This window comes from Exophiala aquamarina (assembly GCF_000709125.1).
Source record: "Exophiala aquamarina CBS 119918 chromosome Unknown aczIA-supercont1.4, whole genome shotgun sequence".
Lineage (NCBI taxonomy): Eukaryota > Fungi > Ascomycota > Eurotiomycetes > Chaetothyriales > Herpotrichiellaceae > Exophiala > Exophiala aquamarina.
In genome coordinates, this window is record NW_013550584.1 from 516415 (window position 1) to 535032 (window position 18618).

At 48.7% G+C, this 18618-nt stretch overlaps 3 protein-coding genes across 3 annotated transcripts; 1 reads left to right on the forward strand and 2 right to left on the reverse strand.

Moving 5' to 3' along the window:
• Positions 1–1611: 1611 nt before the first annotated feature.
• On the reverse strand, positions 1612–3168 carry A1O9_05305 (indoleamine 2,3-dioxygenase; the record flags this gene model as incomplete). The annotated part of the gene is made up of 2 exons (XM_013404524.1): positions 1612–2826; positions 2878–3168. The coding sequence occupies 2 exons, from the start codon at positions 3166–3168 to the stop codon at positions 1612–1614; spliced, it is 1506 nt and encodes a 501-aa protein (XP_013259978.1).
• A 3498-nt stretch (positions 3169–6666) lies between these two features.
• Positions 6667–11970, reverse strand: A1O9_05306 (uncharacterized protein; the record flags this gene model as incomplete). Its single annotated transcript, XM_013404525.1, has 7 exons — positions 6667–7161; positions 7237–8086; positions 8139–8795; positions 8843–9156; positions 9204–10841; positions 10889–11723; positions 11771–11970. 7 exons carry the CDS (start codon positions 11968–11970, stop codon positions 6667–6669), a joined length of 4989 nt encoding a protein of 1662 aa, XP_013259979.1.
• Positions 11971–16717: 4747 nt separating this feature from the next.
• Positions 16718–18013, forward strand: A1O9_05307 (uncharacterized protein; the record flags this gene model as incomplete). The annotated part of the gene is made up of 6 exons (XM_013404526.1): positions 16718–16836; positions 16884–17081; positions 17231–17438; positions 17508–17564; positions 17655–17808; positions 17856–18013. The coding sequence occupies 6 exons, from the start codon at positions 16718–16720 to the stop codon at positions 18011–18013; spliced, it is 894 nt and encodes a 297-aa protein (XP_013259980.1).
• Positions 18014–18618: the final 605 nt, after the last annotated feature.

Here is an 18618-nt window from a genome sequence, read left to right on the forward strand (position 1 = left end):
CGGCAGCAGCTGAATTGGCTATCTCGATGTTAGTGATCCATGCAAGGGAGACTGTGGCATTTTGATGGGATTACCTGGACTGGCCATGTTGCTGTTACTGCTGAGGCTGACCTCAGTAAACACCATTTGGGCATCCAAATCAGCCATGCCCATATCCGCAGCATGATTGCCAAAGGCGTCCTCAAAGAACTCGCTGACGGTAGGCACGGAAGGATCATCGTCGAAGTTCAAGAACTCTGAGAAATCAAGGAGATCTTCCGTACCAGGGGGATGAAACTTGGGAGGGGAGTCAAAATTGAGATGGAAGTCTGGTCCGGTGAAGTCATCCATGTGGACCAGCTCTCTGAGTGCGCGGACTTGAACTCAAGGTAGTGTAGAAGGCAAAGAATAATGGGGAATTCGCTCTTAAAGGCAAGCAGAAGGGTCTGAAATGGTTTGAGATACCGGAATTGGTCGATTTCGAGATGGGAAATCAGAGGAACGATGAACAAAGTAAGAAAGACTCGTAGGAAATGAAGATCATGTGAGACTCAGCCGCCCAGTCAACATTCACCTGCATGTGTGAAGGAGCTCTATTGACGCATTGAGCAGACAATCGCAACCCAGCCTCGGCTATTGATAGATTCTGCCAGACTTGTTCATGGTGGCTACAGCACTGGCAGAAAACCGCAGAAGTGAATCTCCTGCCAACGAGAGGCGTAGCAGCTCCTGTCGGGTCGACATGGACATTGAAGGACAGTGCAATACATAAGACGGCTCAAGGCTGGTTTGTTGCAACCGGAGATGTGCCGCAAGGGAAATGACAGTCGGAAATGAAGCCTCTGCGGATCGCAAATAGCAGCATCAGAGACCTGTTTGCAAAAGGAGCTTGGGATGCGAGCATCTCTTTCGACAGAAACATCGGGTTTCCTTCCCACAATCATATACTCTGACTTCCTTGGCGTAGAAAGGTGAACAACTTTCTGTCTCCTGAAGACCTGCCTGGTCTTTCGCCCTGTCGAATGCGCCGAGCGTTCTGGGCGTGAAGAGTGCTTCCTCACTGGTCTTGCTCGGCTCTCCCATCAGTGTTCTCGGACACGTGATCTGCAATCGAGTTTGAATCCGACTTCTGATCGTTCTTGAGCCACGATCTACTGTGACGGCTGGATATCTCATTGTCTGTGCTTGAATATGTCTCATTCCTCATTCGCACATGTTGGTATGCTGCGACCAAGGTGTCAGGAAGATCAACTCCAGTATAAAAAGTGTTTTCCAGCGACAACGGAACAAATCTCTAGCTTTCCTCCATCCAGTTTCTGTTGCGCTGCATCCGTACAAAGCATCATCTTGAACGAAAAGCTCACCTGTGTTGAAGGAAAGAGTGGGAAGGCAAGGGGAGGTGAAGGGACGTTGATGGGGCCAATCAACCGAGGTCATTTTGAGTGAGAAATGTCAAAGCGTCTGCTTAGTCAGCCTCACCCCTTGATGCCAACAGCGCTGCTCACTTCGCTCAGAACAAGATCGGCGTCGTGCACTAAAAGCTTCGTAGAAGTGGAATATGTTTTATTCTATCTAGGTAGAGGTCCGGGAATCCGTGACGACTGCATGACCAAAGAAGTGAACCACCATGAATCAATACGCACACAGTCCACCACCATTATCCTCCATATTCCACGACCCCGCCAGACCAACGACTTGTGGCTCTTCGGCATCTAACTCTGCAGCGGTAATTCTGCTTTCGAGGGCTATCTCATGATCGGCCTCGGTACGTCGGCCTCCCATGAGTAGCTTTCTAGCCCAATCATCGATAGCAGGCTCGCCAGTCTCATCCCTAGCTTGTTTCAAGAATGGAATCAGAGCGGTGCCTCCTGTTCCTCGCATTTTCTTCTTTCTCTGCGACCCTTCCTGTGGTCTGTCGTAGGCAATCGATGCGATACCTTGTCCCCTTCTGGGCGCCGAGTCAGGACTGCTCTCTTGCCGATTTCTGCTCATGCTGCGAGATTCCCTGCTTTTGACAATGATATATCTAGACACCATCTGGATATGCTTGTCACGAAGTGAGCGGAGCATTGCCAAACATGCATCATAGGCGACACATAAGGATCGATTGGATTTGTGATGCTCGACGAATTCTCGAATGTTGGAAACACCCTCGACAGCCTGAAGAAATCTCCGGTGTGGACCGGGCATATACTGTCGCATCTCATGTATAAAACTGTGTCTGGGCTTCGGTGCAGCTCCTGGTTCTGCCTCTGACTCAGACGTTGTATCATCTTTCTTCGATCCCGTCGGTCGATGCTCAACCCCCAAGACAATATCAAAAAATTGAATCATGCTACTTTGAGCGTTTGACCCTCCACCATATTGTCTCCAGGTGGCATTCCTACTGCCGTCGTCGTAGAAAACACCCTTGGGAAGACCAGCATCTTTCATATTCTTGCTTCCTGCTAGGAATGGTCTTATTCGGTGATAGAACACATGCGGATCGCAGCTCTCATACATTCTCAGCAATAGTGTACCCAGCTCATCCAAGGTCTGTGCAAATGCTTGCAGGGATTTGGTGACGGTCTCGACGTCATTATCGCGAGCAGCCTGCATAGCGTCCAACATGAGTTGTATAGATGGACCTCCTTTTGCCTCCATGGCAACACTGACTAGGTAAAACCATTGTTCATCCAGTGACCCGGTGAAAGTGTGTAGTGCGGAAAGGTTGTCGAGGACAAGGGTATCGGAGAGGAAGATGGGCTTGAAGTTCCACAGACACAAGCCAGCGTACGTAGGCACGGGTGGTAATTCGAGATGCTGGCATATTTGTAGGAGAGGGTATGTGATCGAGGGAGGTAATCTCTGTGACCTGTTAGTTCCTATTAAGAGCCACACAAATCCACGACAACTAACCTCGGCTGGTTTCTCCCCACCCCAGATATAACCATTGGCAAAAAATGTCAAGATGCAGTATGCACGTCGCCACTCTGCCTCGGTTTCTAGATGAACCGCAGGAATGATAGGCAGATTATCAATCACAGTTCTGAGTCGCTTCGAGAGGAGGAGTGATTGGAAATTGTTCATGATCCGCTCCCAGCGGTCATAAAGTTGATGAGGGAGGCATTGTAAAGGGGATTCCGAAGGCAGAAAGCCTCTTTCTGAAGAGACTCCGTAGTCTTGTGGCCTGGGGATGGGTGGAAGCATTTTGAGGCAAGTTTATACGAGACGAAGGAGCCGTTCTGGGGTGGCAAACCCTGGTTGACAAGGCTTGTGCACTCAAAGCTGCGGAGAACGAGTTCTGCAATTGAAATATAGCAAGAAGATATGGCTAGGAAATCATGCTTAACAGGTCGATACTCTTCGAATTCTCCGGCAAGGTCGAGACAGCAATTTCCTCGTCTCAGGTAATGACGTGAGGTCAAGCCAGCGGCGGTATTGGTCAGCAGTATGGATGATACGGAAGGAGCATGAGGACAATGGTGAAGAAAAAGTACCACAGGAAGGTCACGGGGTCAAGAACGGGAGACAAAGGGTGTGGGCATATGGAAGTATCGGAGGAGAGGACGAAGAGGTCCCAAAGTCCAAGGTCAGGAGCTCGGGGTCATTGGATCCAACAAGTTCGCGGGTCTGGCCGGGCGAAATCAAGACTTACTAGTAGTCGACCATGAGTATGTTGGTGGTGTGGGCAACGGGGAGGCCAGATGTGGAACCAATTGCAATTGAAGGCAGCTGGTTGCATGATTAGAATTATGAAGCTGGAAATTGACATTTGGTATTGAGTCAGCACCGATATCGAAGTTGGCAGCTATTCCACCCTCAGGTCAGATGAGAGAATAGAAAAAAGAAGCAGATGAACCGAGGATTTAGTCAACTGTGGCGCAATAAAAAAAATGGTAGTGGGGGGATCGGAAGAGATTTCATGGCTTCTTCCAGCGGAATATCTAAATCCCGAGACCGTGTTCGAAACCGAAAGAAGCGCCAAGATGCGCTACTCCATATTGGGGGCTAACCTTCGCCGTGCAGCTCTGTCACGTGGCCTATTTGTCGAGGCCTACCCGCAGGTAGCATGTGACATCATGCCCTCCTGGCTCTACCACCTTTCTTCCTTGGGCGGTTATCTTAGAGGTCGCAGTCAACCTATAACAACGGAGTACTAGGTTGGCCTATTCCTTCGCTTACGCCCGGCCCTTTGTGTATATACTTTAAATACTTGACTACAGCCTTCATTATCAATTTTCTCTATAAATACTCGACAGATTTCGCTATAAGGTACTACTACGCCCTAGTCCCATCACCCCTCTCGTCTTACCCACTGTCAACAAAATAGCGAATGTTTGTCGGATCAGGTCTTGCTGCCGCTGTGTACCATGCCAATGGTCCACAAGGCGGTGTAGGGCATCGACGCCGCTCGTTACCAGCAACAAAGCTCGACTTTCGCTGCGCATGAGATCTGATCTGGTTCCAGCCGCCTTTGGGACCTCCAGCTCTGCCGTAATCGCGATTCCGACGAGACAGGAGGTTACGAAAGAAAGTTGGGCAGGGTTCCGACCTCCTCGTTACTCGTTTCCTGCACTAGTTTCAGCAGCTTTCGAGCATGAGAATCTTCCTCTCACATGCGCAGCCTTCGATACTGGGCTTGTCTTGACATGACCCAAATATGGATTGAGCGTCACCGCCCCGTTTAGTCGTTTTTAATTGCGGCTTCGCATTATGGTAGCGGTTATAGTTATCGTTGATTCCATTGGCTGTGCTGAATAAATGTCCATGTAGCCCCACCACTAGCTACTTCCAATTTCCTGTACGTTTTATCCTACCCTTCGGGGTCCATATACCCATTCAACAGCTCAGTCCAAGCATTCTATCTACCTTCATTTACTTTTTGTCGGAAAACCGCAGTTTTCACGTGGAATATAAGAATGCGCTGCTGCTCGGCGGCCCGATCCAGCGCAGCTTTTGCTGATACGATGTGAATGTTCTTTATCATGACTAATCGTCATATCCCAAATTGACGAACTCTAATGCAAGTCTGCTTCGGCTAATCATGGGTAAAGTCTATAATTTCGCTAGCTTTGTCGGTCATCAATTTCCAGTCGAACTTGTCTTGCAGTCGTCTCATCCAATGTCTATCATCGTACAAGAGAAGTCCTCCTAGGTCTTCATAAAGTATGTCATTCGTGTCCCGGACTGTCCCATCTCGACCTCCGCAACGATCGCCGATCGGTACGCTTGAGCAGAGAGCAGGTTGAAAAATTGATCGCAGCTTTTGGTGTGGTTAGCTCAATACAAAAGATTGAATTGCTTGTGCACTGTCGTGACGAACTGTACCCTCTTTCCAGACATTGCACTGGTCGGTCGTCCAGATAACCTCCCCCCATCGACTAATCCAATGATACCATAGTAGGATCTGCTAGTGTAGGAAACTATAAATGCACATGGTGTGTGCTAAAAATAGAGCAAGGCGAGGCGTCTATTAGGCTAATGAATGCCTTCATGAGGATGGTGAAGATTATGAAAGTTATCCAACAGGCTCTTGTAGAGGTTTTTATAACCGTCGACAGTCAAGCTCACTAAGTATAAGGGGAGAGTAACTGTTGTTCAACTCAGAGTGTCAGATAGTGGCCAGTCCACGGTCCTCCACTGCAGTACGAGCAAAAAAAACAGTCTGAGACCAAATTCGAGAAGTGCCGAGTTCGATAATGATGAAGACGAAAAGACTTGGCAAAACAGAATCTCTGTTGACGTATAATCGGTCTCGTAGCTACGGCCATCGGATGATATTCCCTGGAGTGCAAGCACACGATCTCGGACGTCCGTGTGCAGTCATTATCGCCGAATAGAACGATGAGTTCATGAAACGGCAGGTCTTGCTGTTATCGCCAATACTAGATGAAATGATTAAATTTCTAGACCCGTCCTATCTAGAGTTTGGTGGAAAGGAACTGAAAGACTTTCTCGGCTGGCTGTGCTGATACATTAGGAAAATTCGGGCCTTCTTGCAGCAAAAGCCTCAGGCACTATCCACAGACGCGTCCAACATTTGTTGGAACGAAGTTCTGCTAGTTCCAATTCATCCTTGGCCCAACCATCTAAATAGTCGTTTTTTCCCCGACGCAGGCGAGATCCGAAAACGCAATCGAATTATGGTTACTGGTAGCATGGCTGGCATCGCTGTAAATCCGCTGCGTTTGCCGAACGTGATGATTTCGCTCCGCAATATTGTTTGATCAACGTAGACGAGTCAAAGATGATGAACACGTATATTAAGACATGTTAATGCACCGGAGATACGGTGTGCAAAGTGTGTGCTTGGAATGTTTGGAAACAAACAGGGCATGATGAAGTTCTTGTGAATCAACGAGTTTATTCCTAAGACCCGAAGACCGGCGGCTAGCTAACGGGTTATCGGAGTTATACATATATACCTACACTGCCACAACAGGCTGTAGGCGAGCGCCAATTGGGGAGGTAGAACCATGTGGATTAAACATTGAAGCTAACTTCCTATACAGAGGGGTAGAAGCTCATTCCCGCCTTCAAAAGCAGCGAGAACGTGGCGGGATAATATTGTCCTTGCTAGCACTTGTACCACAACTAGTGATCCTCTTCTGCGCGCCATTATGAATCACGACTACTCTTCGCTTCACTTGTGGGAAGGTAAAAAGCTTGCAAGATAGGTCAACACCCCCGCCCTGAAACTTTCTATCATCTAGTGATGCGCGGTGCGACCCGGTATTTGATCGCGTCAAATTTCAATCCCGTGCCGTTAAGCCGCCAGGGGTCCACGAATATCTCCAGGCCGACTTTGCCAAGCAGGTTGTAAACCCTGCAGATAACGTACAAATTGCGTGGTTTGCCGTGACTGTGTTTCATCTGATTGTACTGGATATCACTCATGTAGAATGCAGCGGCACAATTTTGTTCCGTGGTGGCTTTGACCTCTACCAGATACTTGACGGGTAGATCGGTGACAGGTTGAAAAGACGACCAGTTGGGGAATGGTGCCAACGTCGACTTCTGTCGCAGAAAGCGCTCGAAATCGTCGGTCGAAGCTTCGTACACCAAGTCTGCCTCTTCTGGCGGCTTTCCTGGCTTTATCTCGCTGTATTCCGGCACGACGCTAACCCGGTCGCGGATCGTGCTTTGCCAGTTCTCGCGCGAGAAACCTTGCAGGCCCAACGCATCCAAGCACTCAAAGACCTTTGTCGGGGATCAGCGATATTACAAAATAATCAGATGATAGCAGATCGCTGGGGATAGTAATTTGTTACTCACATATAGCTCTCCCGCCGCGCCAATCTTCGCGTTTTCCTCGAACGTAAGGCGGCGGCCGCACCCCAAGCCAAGGGCCCGTCGAAGTCCCGTATCATCTTCGAGAGCATTCTCGAGATCTGACATAGAAAATGAATCCTGTGTTGATCCTCTTGCTTGTCGGATGATCCGCTCAAGAAGACGTCGATATAGCCTGTCATGCGCTGCACTCTGCAATGTGCCTGTAGACCCGGGGTAAGATATCAGATGACTTCGCGGAGACAAGATCGGCGTAATTGTTGTGGGCAATGATTCTGCGTCGACTTGGCTCGCCGGAGACGTTGATCGAACCTGGTGAGCTCTCTCTTCAACCGAATCATCCCGAGATTTGGGCGTTGTGAACTCATCAGACTGGGCCTGGTCCTCCGACGCCACACGACGTGGCTCGCCAGACATAGATGTCGTCGTTGGTTCGACGACCGGAGGCTTCTCGAGCCACCTCACGGTCGGAATGTCCTCCTCGACCATAATCCTGTCAAGCGACATTGACTCGTCGTTGATGATCCGATAGAACTGCTTGATAGCCTGTTGATCCTCAATTTGTAGGATTTTTGTAAGCTGCAGAGGCAACTCGGTGCGGAAGCAGGCATACAAGTCTTCTTCTCTACTCGGGACAAAAATTTTCAGGTCCTCGTCTAGAATTCTGATCTCTAGAAGCGGTCTGCCGCTCTGCACTACGACGACCTCGCCATCGCGGCAAACCTTAAGGTTCGTCACCATCCTGTCACACAATATGACTTCAGCTTCCAATAGTAATTGATGCATTGTTGTTCTCTTGTTGAAATACTTTGCACTGTGATGAAAAGTAGCACAGCTGGCGACCGTCAGTTTCTATTGCCCTGAATTGCTGAAGAGGAAAGTTTTACCAAGAGATTGCGTATGCTCTTTGTCTCAGAAAGGATGATAGTACCTGGTGAGGAGGTGACTCTTCTGCGTCAACCATTACTGTGACGTGCTTCGACAAAGAAGTGCCCAGTAAATTCAATGCATCAAGCAGAGGATACACGAACGTCATCTCGGCATTGTCGAAGTCTAGCAGTTTCAACTTCCCAGCAAACGCAGTCCCATATCGCTCATTGTCGACAACAAAGAAAGAGGCGGTAGGCTTCTCGAGTGACTTGCTTTCTCCGAGTCTGCATGGCAGGAAAGAGCAGTCTGTGAGCTTCCGGAGACACATGACAACTTTTTCGTCTCGTGGCGTGATCTGGATGACCTGACCAGCAACGACCATTACTTCTCTGATTCGCTCAATTACTCTTGAAAAGCGCAATCGATCCTCATCCTTGTCGCTGGTGGCGTCCTCAGCTCGGAAGGTCTTCGACGAGCTCATGATCTCTTTCATTAGCATCACAGCATCTTGAGTGACAACTCCAATATCTTTTCGAAAGAAGTCTTCCAGCTCAGGATACAAGTTTCCAATAGTCGTGCGTCCGGGAAAGGGGACAGTGCTCTGCCAGATTGTCTGGAAGGATTTGAGCCACCGATTGTCGGCGTATATATAGCTCTGGCCAAGAAATTCATTCCTATCTCGTTTAAGGCTGGGTCTGAAAATTGCGGACTCAATCCTTACCTGACCAAAGTCTTCGTCTCTGAATCTTTACACATTTCAGAAAGTGTGCTATAATGAGCCGAGAGATGGGTTTCGGATGGTTGGCGATTCTTTTGGAAATCCTGAACTTCAAGCAGGACGTCCAGATAAGATGCATCGGCCACTTCAAGAAGATTGACCCACAGTTGCGTTGTGCCTAGCCGGTCTTGGTAGATATCTTGTAGAACAGGTTTCATGGTGATGACGGGTGGGCCTCTCCACCGGCATTCATCAGCCGCGTACCACGACCGGCGTCTGCCTGGGACGTAAATGCCAGTCATTTGCTTGAATATGGACTGAATGCGTCAGATTCAGTGAGAGTACAAGGTGCTCACTTACTTACTTTCACCGTCTGGGACTCGCCTAAGGGCGCAGCAGCTGCAATACTTTCATATATTTCGGCGCATGTTGCAAAACACCAGCTCTCGTCACTGTTGCGATTGCTTTCGAGCTCTTCTTTCGCGGCGGCAAGCTCCAGAGAATAATAGTGGAGGTTGGCTTCATCTGTGACCCCGAAGTGCTGAAGGAATTTCCACGAATCTTCTCCTCGCAAAAGGGCGTTCTCCGGCAGCTGCAGAAATGGCAAAGCCAATTCAAGACCAAGCTTGCGACTCCTTTGTATCAACGCCTCTGTGGGGAATATGGTACTGCAAAGCGAGTGCCTCGATCCGTTTTGACACGTCACCAATAGACTCTTGAGATCCTTCTCAATGCGTGAGAATTGTTCCCATCGATAAGCGGTGTCCCAATACCTATGCAAGCATCCAAGAAATTTCGCACTATTGTTCAGAGCTGTAATATTGAGGAGCGGGTGCAGTTGATTTGAGTCATCCAATAAGCTCGGAAATGAGCGGACGCCAGCACATGTGGCTAACCATGAGGTCCATGTTTGGCCCTTTCTGATCGGTATACTCTCCGCAGGTATAAGAGTATAATTCTTGTGAAGGAAGCCGTACTTCTTCACCTTGCCAATACCTTGTTCTCCTAGAAGGTCCTGCGCTTCGTACTGCTCATTAGTCCGTAGGAATAGCCGAGTGGAAGGCATAACTTCTCTCTCTTCGCTACAAGCACGAAAGGATGAATTTGTGCTCGGCATCTTCTGACCCAACCAGAAAAGGAGTTGAAACTGAGCAACATAATCGTTAATCTTCTTCGCACTCCCCTCCTTCTGCGCCTTCAGAACTTTTTGTAAGAGAAGCTGATCGTCACAATCGGTGACGCCTAAGCTCGTATATAGGAACAATCTCTCGGCGACTGCACACTGCGTCGGATGAAGTAGCTGCAGACCAAGACAATCGGGTATACCCACCTTGAAATTTGGCTCATCGATTGCTCCGGGCAGATAAATTGGTGTTTCACTCGTTGCTTCAGGCTGCACCCACTGTGAGGTTGTAAGAGGAATAACCTTCAGTTTCAAGATATCTTCCCAAAATTGAGTGTGGAGAAAAGACGCTAGAAGGTTGGTCAGCGCTGTATGGTAGTCGTTTTCTAGAGGAGTGCCGTAGATACGAGATTTCTGAGATTGTAAATCGGCTTTCAAGCGATCCAAAATATTCTGAGAAGACAGTGTCTTTAGTCCAAGGGCCCTGAGGCTCAGAAAATCCTGCTTGTTGTATTTTGAGGACAGGTATACAGAGTCAAAGGGTAGATCCGGTAATATTGGCTGGTCGTCGAAGAGCATCTTGCTTGGCAGGATCCTGAGCTCGCTCGGCTCTCGCATAATGCCGTTTATGGTCTGCAAGATTTTGCGGTCTAATAGCTCCTTTTGAACTTCTCCGTGAAAGTCGTCCCAAAACTCTTCGGCAGATGAGGTAGGCAGGAACGGTATCCATTTATAGAACAACGGATCATCAGGCCGTGTGAAAGCTTCGATTGCTAATATGAAGCACTGGACAATACCTTTCCGCAACGCTTCGTTCCACTCGCCCTCCGGAATGCCTTCACGATTGGCGCCAAGAATGAAATCTGCATGTACGAGGACCTATAAATGGTCAGTGTAGCTTTTGGAAGCACGGTTTTTACGCTCACGGGAAGTTGCACTAGGCGCTGCACCGGAATGAAAGCAAACACGTGCTGACCACGGTCTGGAATAACTGGGTAACCTGTTTCTGAATTTATTTGGAAGCCTAGAGTGACCGAATTATGATTAGAGTCTCGCAAATCCTCCATTGGCATATCAGGCGCCTCGTGAGTGATTGTTCTGAACGTGGTTGTTGTACTAAGTCGATCTGTGCCGTAGGTATAATCGATTTGAATACGGTTACAGATCTCGATTTGTCCATCGAGAAGCTCACCTTCTCTTTCGATGGTTCGATATTGTGTGCGCGCGAGCACATCCTCGTAGATAATCTCAACTTTTGTTACCTTACGCGTGGCAAACACCAGGGTATCGGGGAGGTCGTCAAATTCTTTCATCAACTTGCCTATGGCTTTTGGATCGGAGTTTGTGAGGCTCAGGCGAAATCTCGTAACGACCCCTGGGGGCAACGGCTCGGACGATGGAGGCGTCCATAGTGGTGTGACCATTCCCAGCCCATCTTCACCGCGACGATGCTTAAAATGGAACGACCATTTGCCTGACTGGATATGTACCTCGTTGGCGACGCCGAAAACTGATTTGAAGCCTAGGCCCTTCTCACCTGTGGTCTGAGAGTCGCCTTTTTTGGAACTTTCTCCGGTAGAGCAGATCGACTTGACGTTGGCTACAGTGAATCCGAGTTCGTTCGAGTCAACGATGAGCAGATCGCGACGAAGTCGGAAGGTCAAATAGGGGCGAACTGCCGGAGCGTACTCGGCATCGTCCGCATTTTGTAACAGCTCCATGATAAATCTGGATCTGGAGAGGTACATCTGGTTGGAGGTACTGAGAAGAGTTAGGCCGAGGACGCACCAAATCATCGCGAAGCTCACGTCTTAGTATAATTGGCCAATATCTGACGTCGCTCTTTTTCCTTCCGTCGGTATTCATGCTGCCATTCTGGTGCTGTTTTACTTAGCTCTACTTCGTCAGCCTTGTCAATGTCACCTCTGTTTCGGCGTATGCGGTTGATGACTTCCTTTGCCACATCCTCAGTTGTCGGACGAGTATGATCGGATGGCTCAGGTTCCATTCCAGCGAAAGGCAAGTCAGTGATAAGTTCTGATTTAGCGGACTAGGTGCGGGTGCCGCAAAGTGTTGAAAGTCGAAAGGCGAAATCCTCTCAACTAAGGTCGGGTTAAACAAGAAAGCCTTCAGTAGCGATCCGACGTTTGAAGAACAAACTCTAGACGATGTGCAACCATGAGCAGAAAAGGCCAAGGCATTTCTTAAAGCCCCAGTTTTGCAACTCCTTATTCGCACTGCCAGCCACAATACTTAGCTTAGACTTGTGACTTACAGCCAAGGCGCTTGTACTTATACCTAGTAAGCACCCCCCGGGAGATCCATTTGCTAGGTTCCATACACTTTTACACATTCTGTTACAGGCTTTTTTGGGTCGGGAACTGGTCGCCTGCTAAAGAATGCATAGTAGAAGTACTAGAGGCTACGGACATGTATCCTAGGCTGTTAACCCGTGGCGTAGCCATGGTTCCGCAGTTACATAGGCATGATGCGCAGAGAAAGCCTCGTGTACGCCGAACCGCCCAGCACTAAAGCATTCAACGAAACCCGTCCACCTTGGCTCCCATTCACGTTTTTAGATAAGACTGTAGGGTTGAGGTGGATAAATAAGTGAGGTAATTTACGTCGTGCATATTAAGATTTATGGCGTCTGGGTGGAGACAGACTGAGGGTACAACATGCAGCGTATCACTCGGGCCGAACGGGGGACGTCCACTTAAGCACACGGAAAGCCCCTGCGGATTGCGCAAGCGTTCCCTGTGGCGGGCGCTCCACCTGCGAAAGGACCATTTCACCTCCAAAGGTGATAACCAATCTTTCTAGCTAGGTGCGACAGACAAACCTTCACATGCTGCAAACTGAGGATTGGTTGCGGGGAATGCTTTACTTAGACCCTGCCGCTCGTTCGGTCCTTTACGGGAGTGAACAGGCTTTGACATGGAAGTTGCGGATGGCGTGAGCTACGGTCACATCCGACAGATTGACGATTCCCCAGTTGCTGCACCACTGCAATCAAGATTGCTTTTGATTGGCTCAAGATACCAACAATGCTTACTGGAAGCTCTTGGGGAGATTAGTGCGAGAATGTGCTTACGAGTAAAGGACTTCTGCTCGGATTCGGTGTCTTGCTGTCAGGTTGACACAAGGCAGAGTAGCCCGTCGCGCTTGTCAAGCGCAACCGCATGTTCCAAACAGATTCTTGGCATTGAATCTCTGGGAAGTCTGCACGAAGGTGGCTTTCAAAAGTCGAAAACCATGTTACGGAAGGAAATCATTGCAAAATTTCGTGACCATGCGGAGACAATAGTGGTACTTTTGAGCCCTGAGCGACGGGGATTTGGAAAATCTTTTGAGAACCCTAAGCTAGATGAGCCACGCTTTTCTGATCCAATCTTTCGCTTTTCGGTCCCGTAGGGCCGGCTTCCCTGAATCTGTTGCGTCGAACGCCGCAGCAGCCACCTCCTAGATATTTCCACGCATTCCGTTTAGAACTCAGGAAGGATTGCAGAGCTTCGATTTGCCCAGGTAAATTCTGTAGCCTTGAATGGGGACGTTTGGGAGACTTATCTTAGCTTTTAAGATGGGCGGGCTGTGTCCACTGCCCTAGACGAGAAAAAGGCAGGCAATCGTTGAAGTTAGGGTTGCACCCTGGGTAAATTAAGCGGCACACCGCGCTGTCCTTACGCTCGATGCCTAATTTCTCGCACAGTACACTCGGCGCTTTGTACTGTACCAGTTCAAATGAGATTTATCTCAGCCAGATGTCCAGCTGAAAGGTAGGTATAGCCGATCGCAGGAGGCCGTGGTCAGGCCCCTTCTTACCTCTCTTTGTGATGATTAGGGGCAAATTAAAGCCCTCACAAAACAGAAGTACAACCCTCCGAATGCTAAGGTGTTTCACCGCGGTTTGATAGAAATAGATTCAAACTGCATCTAACCATAGCGATTTCCCAACTAATTTTTCCGACCAGCAAATGAGAAAATCGAACAGATTCGACCGTATGAGGAAAGGCTTGCTGTTCATGAGAATTTCGTGCGTCGGCTTGTCATCGCCCCCACACGTACGCAAGCGCGATATAGCTTGACTGGACTTGGTCCACGGTCTTGGAGCATCCAATGCATCTCGTTGGCTCGTCATTGCCCGTCATATACGACTCCCAGCTTGGTCGGATTGGGCGCTTGGTTGTGGAGCATCTGAGGACCTCGATGAAGCAGGTTTGAATTGGCGTTGAATCGATGGGAGGATCTACGAAACGAACCTGTTCCATTGCATTAAACTAATGTTAGAAATGACCCGTATCCTTTATTTGTGCATAGGTCCGGCGAGATGGAGTAGTTTCTCAATAATACAGGAACACCTATGAAAAAGGCTAATTATCATCGCCTCCTACGATGGTAGGAACCCATGAGGCGACGTGACGGCTTGGCACACTTTGATACAAAGCTGGGCATTAAGTGGCGACAGCAATGGTAACAGGGTCCTGAGTTGACACTTCCGAAACTCTGGCTAATGTCGGAACTGCGAAGAACACACTAGGATAGTTTTCAAGGTAGGGGGTTTTAACAGGATAGTATACTTCTAATTACTTGAGAACCACATTAGTTTATAGAAGTCCCGCGCTGGATTCAAGCCCTCCGTGTCCGAGAAGGTCGAAACAGGTGATACTTTCGATCATTGCGGAGGCCAAGAACAAACCTTGGTGCTGAGCCCCAACACCAATCGAAAAGCGTGGCCTGTCTGCCGGAGTGCCATGTTTAGCTGGCAAGTAATAAGCTTGGCTCGAAAATATTACTGGATGCACTACCCTACCGTGAATTTATCAAACTTGCCACTTTTTCTGCTTGACTGTGCTGCCGAGCTTTTAGCACGTATGGATCAAAAAGCGGTCTCCAATAACTTGCAGTGTGTATGCAATGCGAAGCCGCAATTGAAAACAACTAGAATGTCGAAGGAAACCATGCTTATGAGTTGATTCAAGGTCATCTCCACCCTGGCGGCCCGCTTCTAGTGCTGCTCCACAGACTGGTCCCACACATCCGATCGACTAGTCGAACCTTGATAGAAGTCCATCAAGGACGGATGATGATTTTCATCCGAGAAGCATTGATCTTTTTCATTCAGTGAATTCGCATACAGAGGGTTATGAGGGGTTATATGAGCGATCGATCGCAGCGACGACAGGAAATCAGCACCTATGGAAGCCATCCATAGCATAGGTAGCCCAGAAAATCCGTTGTCTGTATTCTGCAAGAGTTGTGGAGCCAAGATCAAATTCGAAAGTGCTATTCATGTTGTCGCTGGAGGTTCCCTCATCCGTTGGGTCCTGCAAAACATATGCCGCATGGAGTGCCGAAATACAGTGCTTCCCAGCGAGATCATACTGACCTTGCGACAAGGCGACATGTGCTAGAATCAAACTTGTCTGGACGAATTGCAAGTTTGAAATAATCTTTGACTTGTTAAAAGCCTCATAGACGATCTGTGAGAATATAAACTGAGGTGATTTTGACCGTGTAATTAATCACTGTTGCTACGAACGGATAGGGCAGACCAAAATTTGTCAGATACAAATTTGGTGGTACCCGTTCGAATCCTTTACGTGAAGGGCCTCTCTGGGAGTACGAAGCATTACGGATTCGATGGGGGTAAAATACTTGCTTACGTAGTCCATCGTCAGGCGTTGGTCCATTTCGTGTTGATCGTAGTCAAAAGAAAAGTCGGGGGTGGGAGTTGTAGGCATTAGTAAGGCTAAAGCTAAACCCATGACGGATAAGACACACGAGTCATGTTCCGATATTTGATGTGACAATCCCAATGCCCTCCCTTGTGCTGTGTTGGATTCATCATCGGTTATTACTTCGCCTGCTCGTGGTGTTCGTGACGAGACGCCCCCGCTGTTCCGTAACAGTATCGAGAGATTTGAGAATACGAATGAATATCTCTAAATAATAGGAATTGGGATCTTCCAGTGCAGGAACCCGACTGTTCTCCTTAGCTTTCGGAAATCGAGCCCCTTTGACTCCTTTTTCTGAATCATGACCGCCTTCCCAGAGTTGCACTTTATATGGCAACTATAGGTACTCAAGCGCAAGGGCGATTCTGATTGGATTGGACCCATTTAAATGTGTTTGAAGGAGAAGTGGTGAGAGACTCTGGCCCACTGTGGGAATCAATCGTGATGACAATGATCGTGATGGCCCCCGGCAGTGCTATTTGATGACCCTGGGAAACATGACACGGAATTGATCACCGCAATCTACTTAATTACGTCCCTTATGTATCAGAGCCATACCTAATGTTCACAAGGTCAATTAAACCTTTAGCTCAAGGTTGTTTCAGTGGCGAGCTTTGCAAGAATCTGAGCGTAGGTTCACATATCAGCTTTGCCAGCGACTCAGTCGGACAGAACAGTAACTTTGCCAGACCCCAGTCGAGAATGCGGTTGGACTCGTGAAGCCCAAGCCAAGCAAGCAATGTCAACGGAAAGTCATGTACGGTACGCTATGCGGTGAGCCGTCGCCCAAGTCATCTGCAGTCTGACTGGTCGCGCGGTGTTTGCGAATCGCGACTCCGGAATGTGGGGTACGACTTATAGAGCATGTTTAGCTTTCAGACCAGAAATCCACTACTGCCTCGCTGCAAGAGCAGGTGGGAGACAAGTATATTTGCTCCGGTTTTCCTTTCCCTTAAAGGGTCGTCCAGGACTCTCTACGGCAGTCATCGATTTACCCAAAGTTCAGATACTGTCATCGCTATGGAGCAGCTCATCGCCCCGACGCTTATTGCCCTGATCAAGCACTTGCCAAAGCCCTTGAAAATCGGAGGCACCACGCTGCGAAACCGGTTTAGCATGTCCTCGATTTCTCGCAACCGGTAAGGTTAATTACGAGCTGCTTAGTGGTCGGAATTGACGAACGTAGGTCTGACAACACTTACCCTAACGTCCTCAATGGAGAATACTTCTACCAACGGGCTCTTGAAGAGGCGGGCTTCATTTGTGCAGGGGGTGCCTTGATCGAAGCCCAAGGCACATCCATGCGAGAAACGCCACAAATCGACACCTATGAGCACATGCTGGCGTGGAAAAAGGGGGTCGATAAAGTTCACCAAGTCCCTGGGTCAGTCTTCTACTGCCAATTGTGGCACTGTTAGTTTCGCCTGGGACATGGCATCCCTCTTATGTGTCCTCTGCCGCTGACCAGCTCTAGGCGGACGCATGACATATAAAGACGCCAAAATCCAGAAGCAAACCGACCATTGCTTCTAGTGCCATTCAAGCTCGGATGGTGATTGCTCCTGATAGCGACGGCGTATATGATCCAGAACCGGGACTTGCCAAGGCGTATTCCACACCAACAGCAATCGAAAACCCGAAAGATATTGTGGAGCAGTTCCGTAAGTCAGCATTTCTGGCCAAGGAAGCTGGGTTCGATGGCGTCGAACTGCATGGAGCTAATGGCTATCTTGTTGCACAGGTGAGCTGGATAAGTTGAAATGGCAGCTCCACACGAGTTTTCAGGTTTGCTAATCGGCCAAATGGGCAGTTTTTGGATGACACTGTAAATATTCGGACTGACAGCTATGGTGGTTCGGTAGAAAACGTGAGTCGACAAATATTTCCAAGCTCAAGACCGTTAGTGACAGCTCGAAGCGTGCCAGATTCGCTCTAGAATGCATCGATGCCCTCTTAGAGGTTTGGGGCCCGAATAAAGTCGGTATCAAATTATCTCCCGCATTGGGGCGTGGGCATGTTCCTTGTCGAGAGACAGATAGAACAGATCACCTGCCTGATCAAAGAGCTAGATAAGCGCCCATTGGCGTACATCAATCTCGTCAGATATCTTGGTATGGCCACACGCTTTCAGGAGATATGACGGCTGACCAGTCGATAGAGTGGATGGACATGGAAGTCGATGGCAAGATGCGCGGTCCCGTGCACGACGTGTGGGCTACATATTGCCACCTAATCAAAAATGCGAAGTCGTTCTTGAACGGAGCAATCTCACTTGTCGAAGCCGAAGAACTACTCCAGAAGGGACAGGCGACTTGATCGTCTTTGGCTGTCCTTGGCTAGTGAACCCCGACTTCGCGAGTGCCGCCATAGCTGGAAAGGAGAAAGAGCTCCAGTTCGAGTATAATTTTGATGCAAGTGACCCTGAATTCCTTGCTACAAAGGGAGAACTCAAGCTTACGCGTCGATTTAGTACTTTGCCCAACACCCGGTCGGAGATCAAGCGAAGGGTTACATCGACTACCCTTTCATCACGAAACCCGACTATAGGGCACCAAACTTGAAGACCAAGTAGGAAAAGGAATGGCTAAGCTCCAATGCGGCCCCTCGACTGTAGAGATGATCGAATCTCCTGTATGTTCCGATACCCGTCATCGCTTATGGACTTTCTTTTGATTCAAAACCAGTCCACATGGATTAGCTTAATATGATTCAGGTGCAATCCTTGTAATGTATTGTCAAGTCGTTCACGAAGCACAGACCAGCTGTTTGAGTTGTCCCGCTACATGTCTCACCTCGTCGTCGACCGCGTACTTTTCCAGACGGCAGATCGGTGTAACTTGCTTTTGCAAAGCGAGATGTTGCTCAGGTATTGTATACATGAGAGAAAGTCGCCTTCTCAACCTTGAAGGACGCATCTCTGA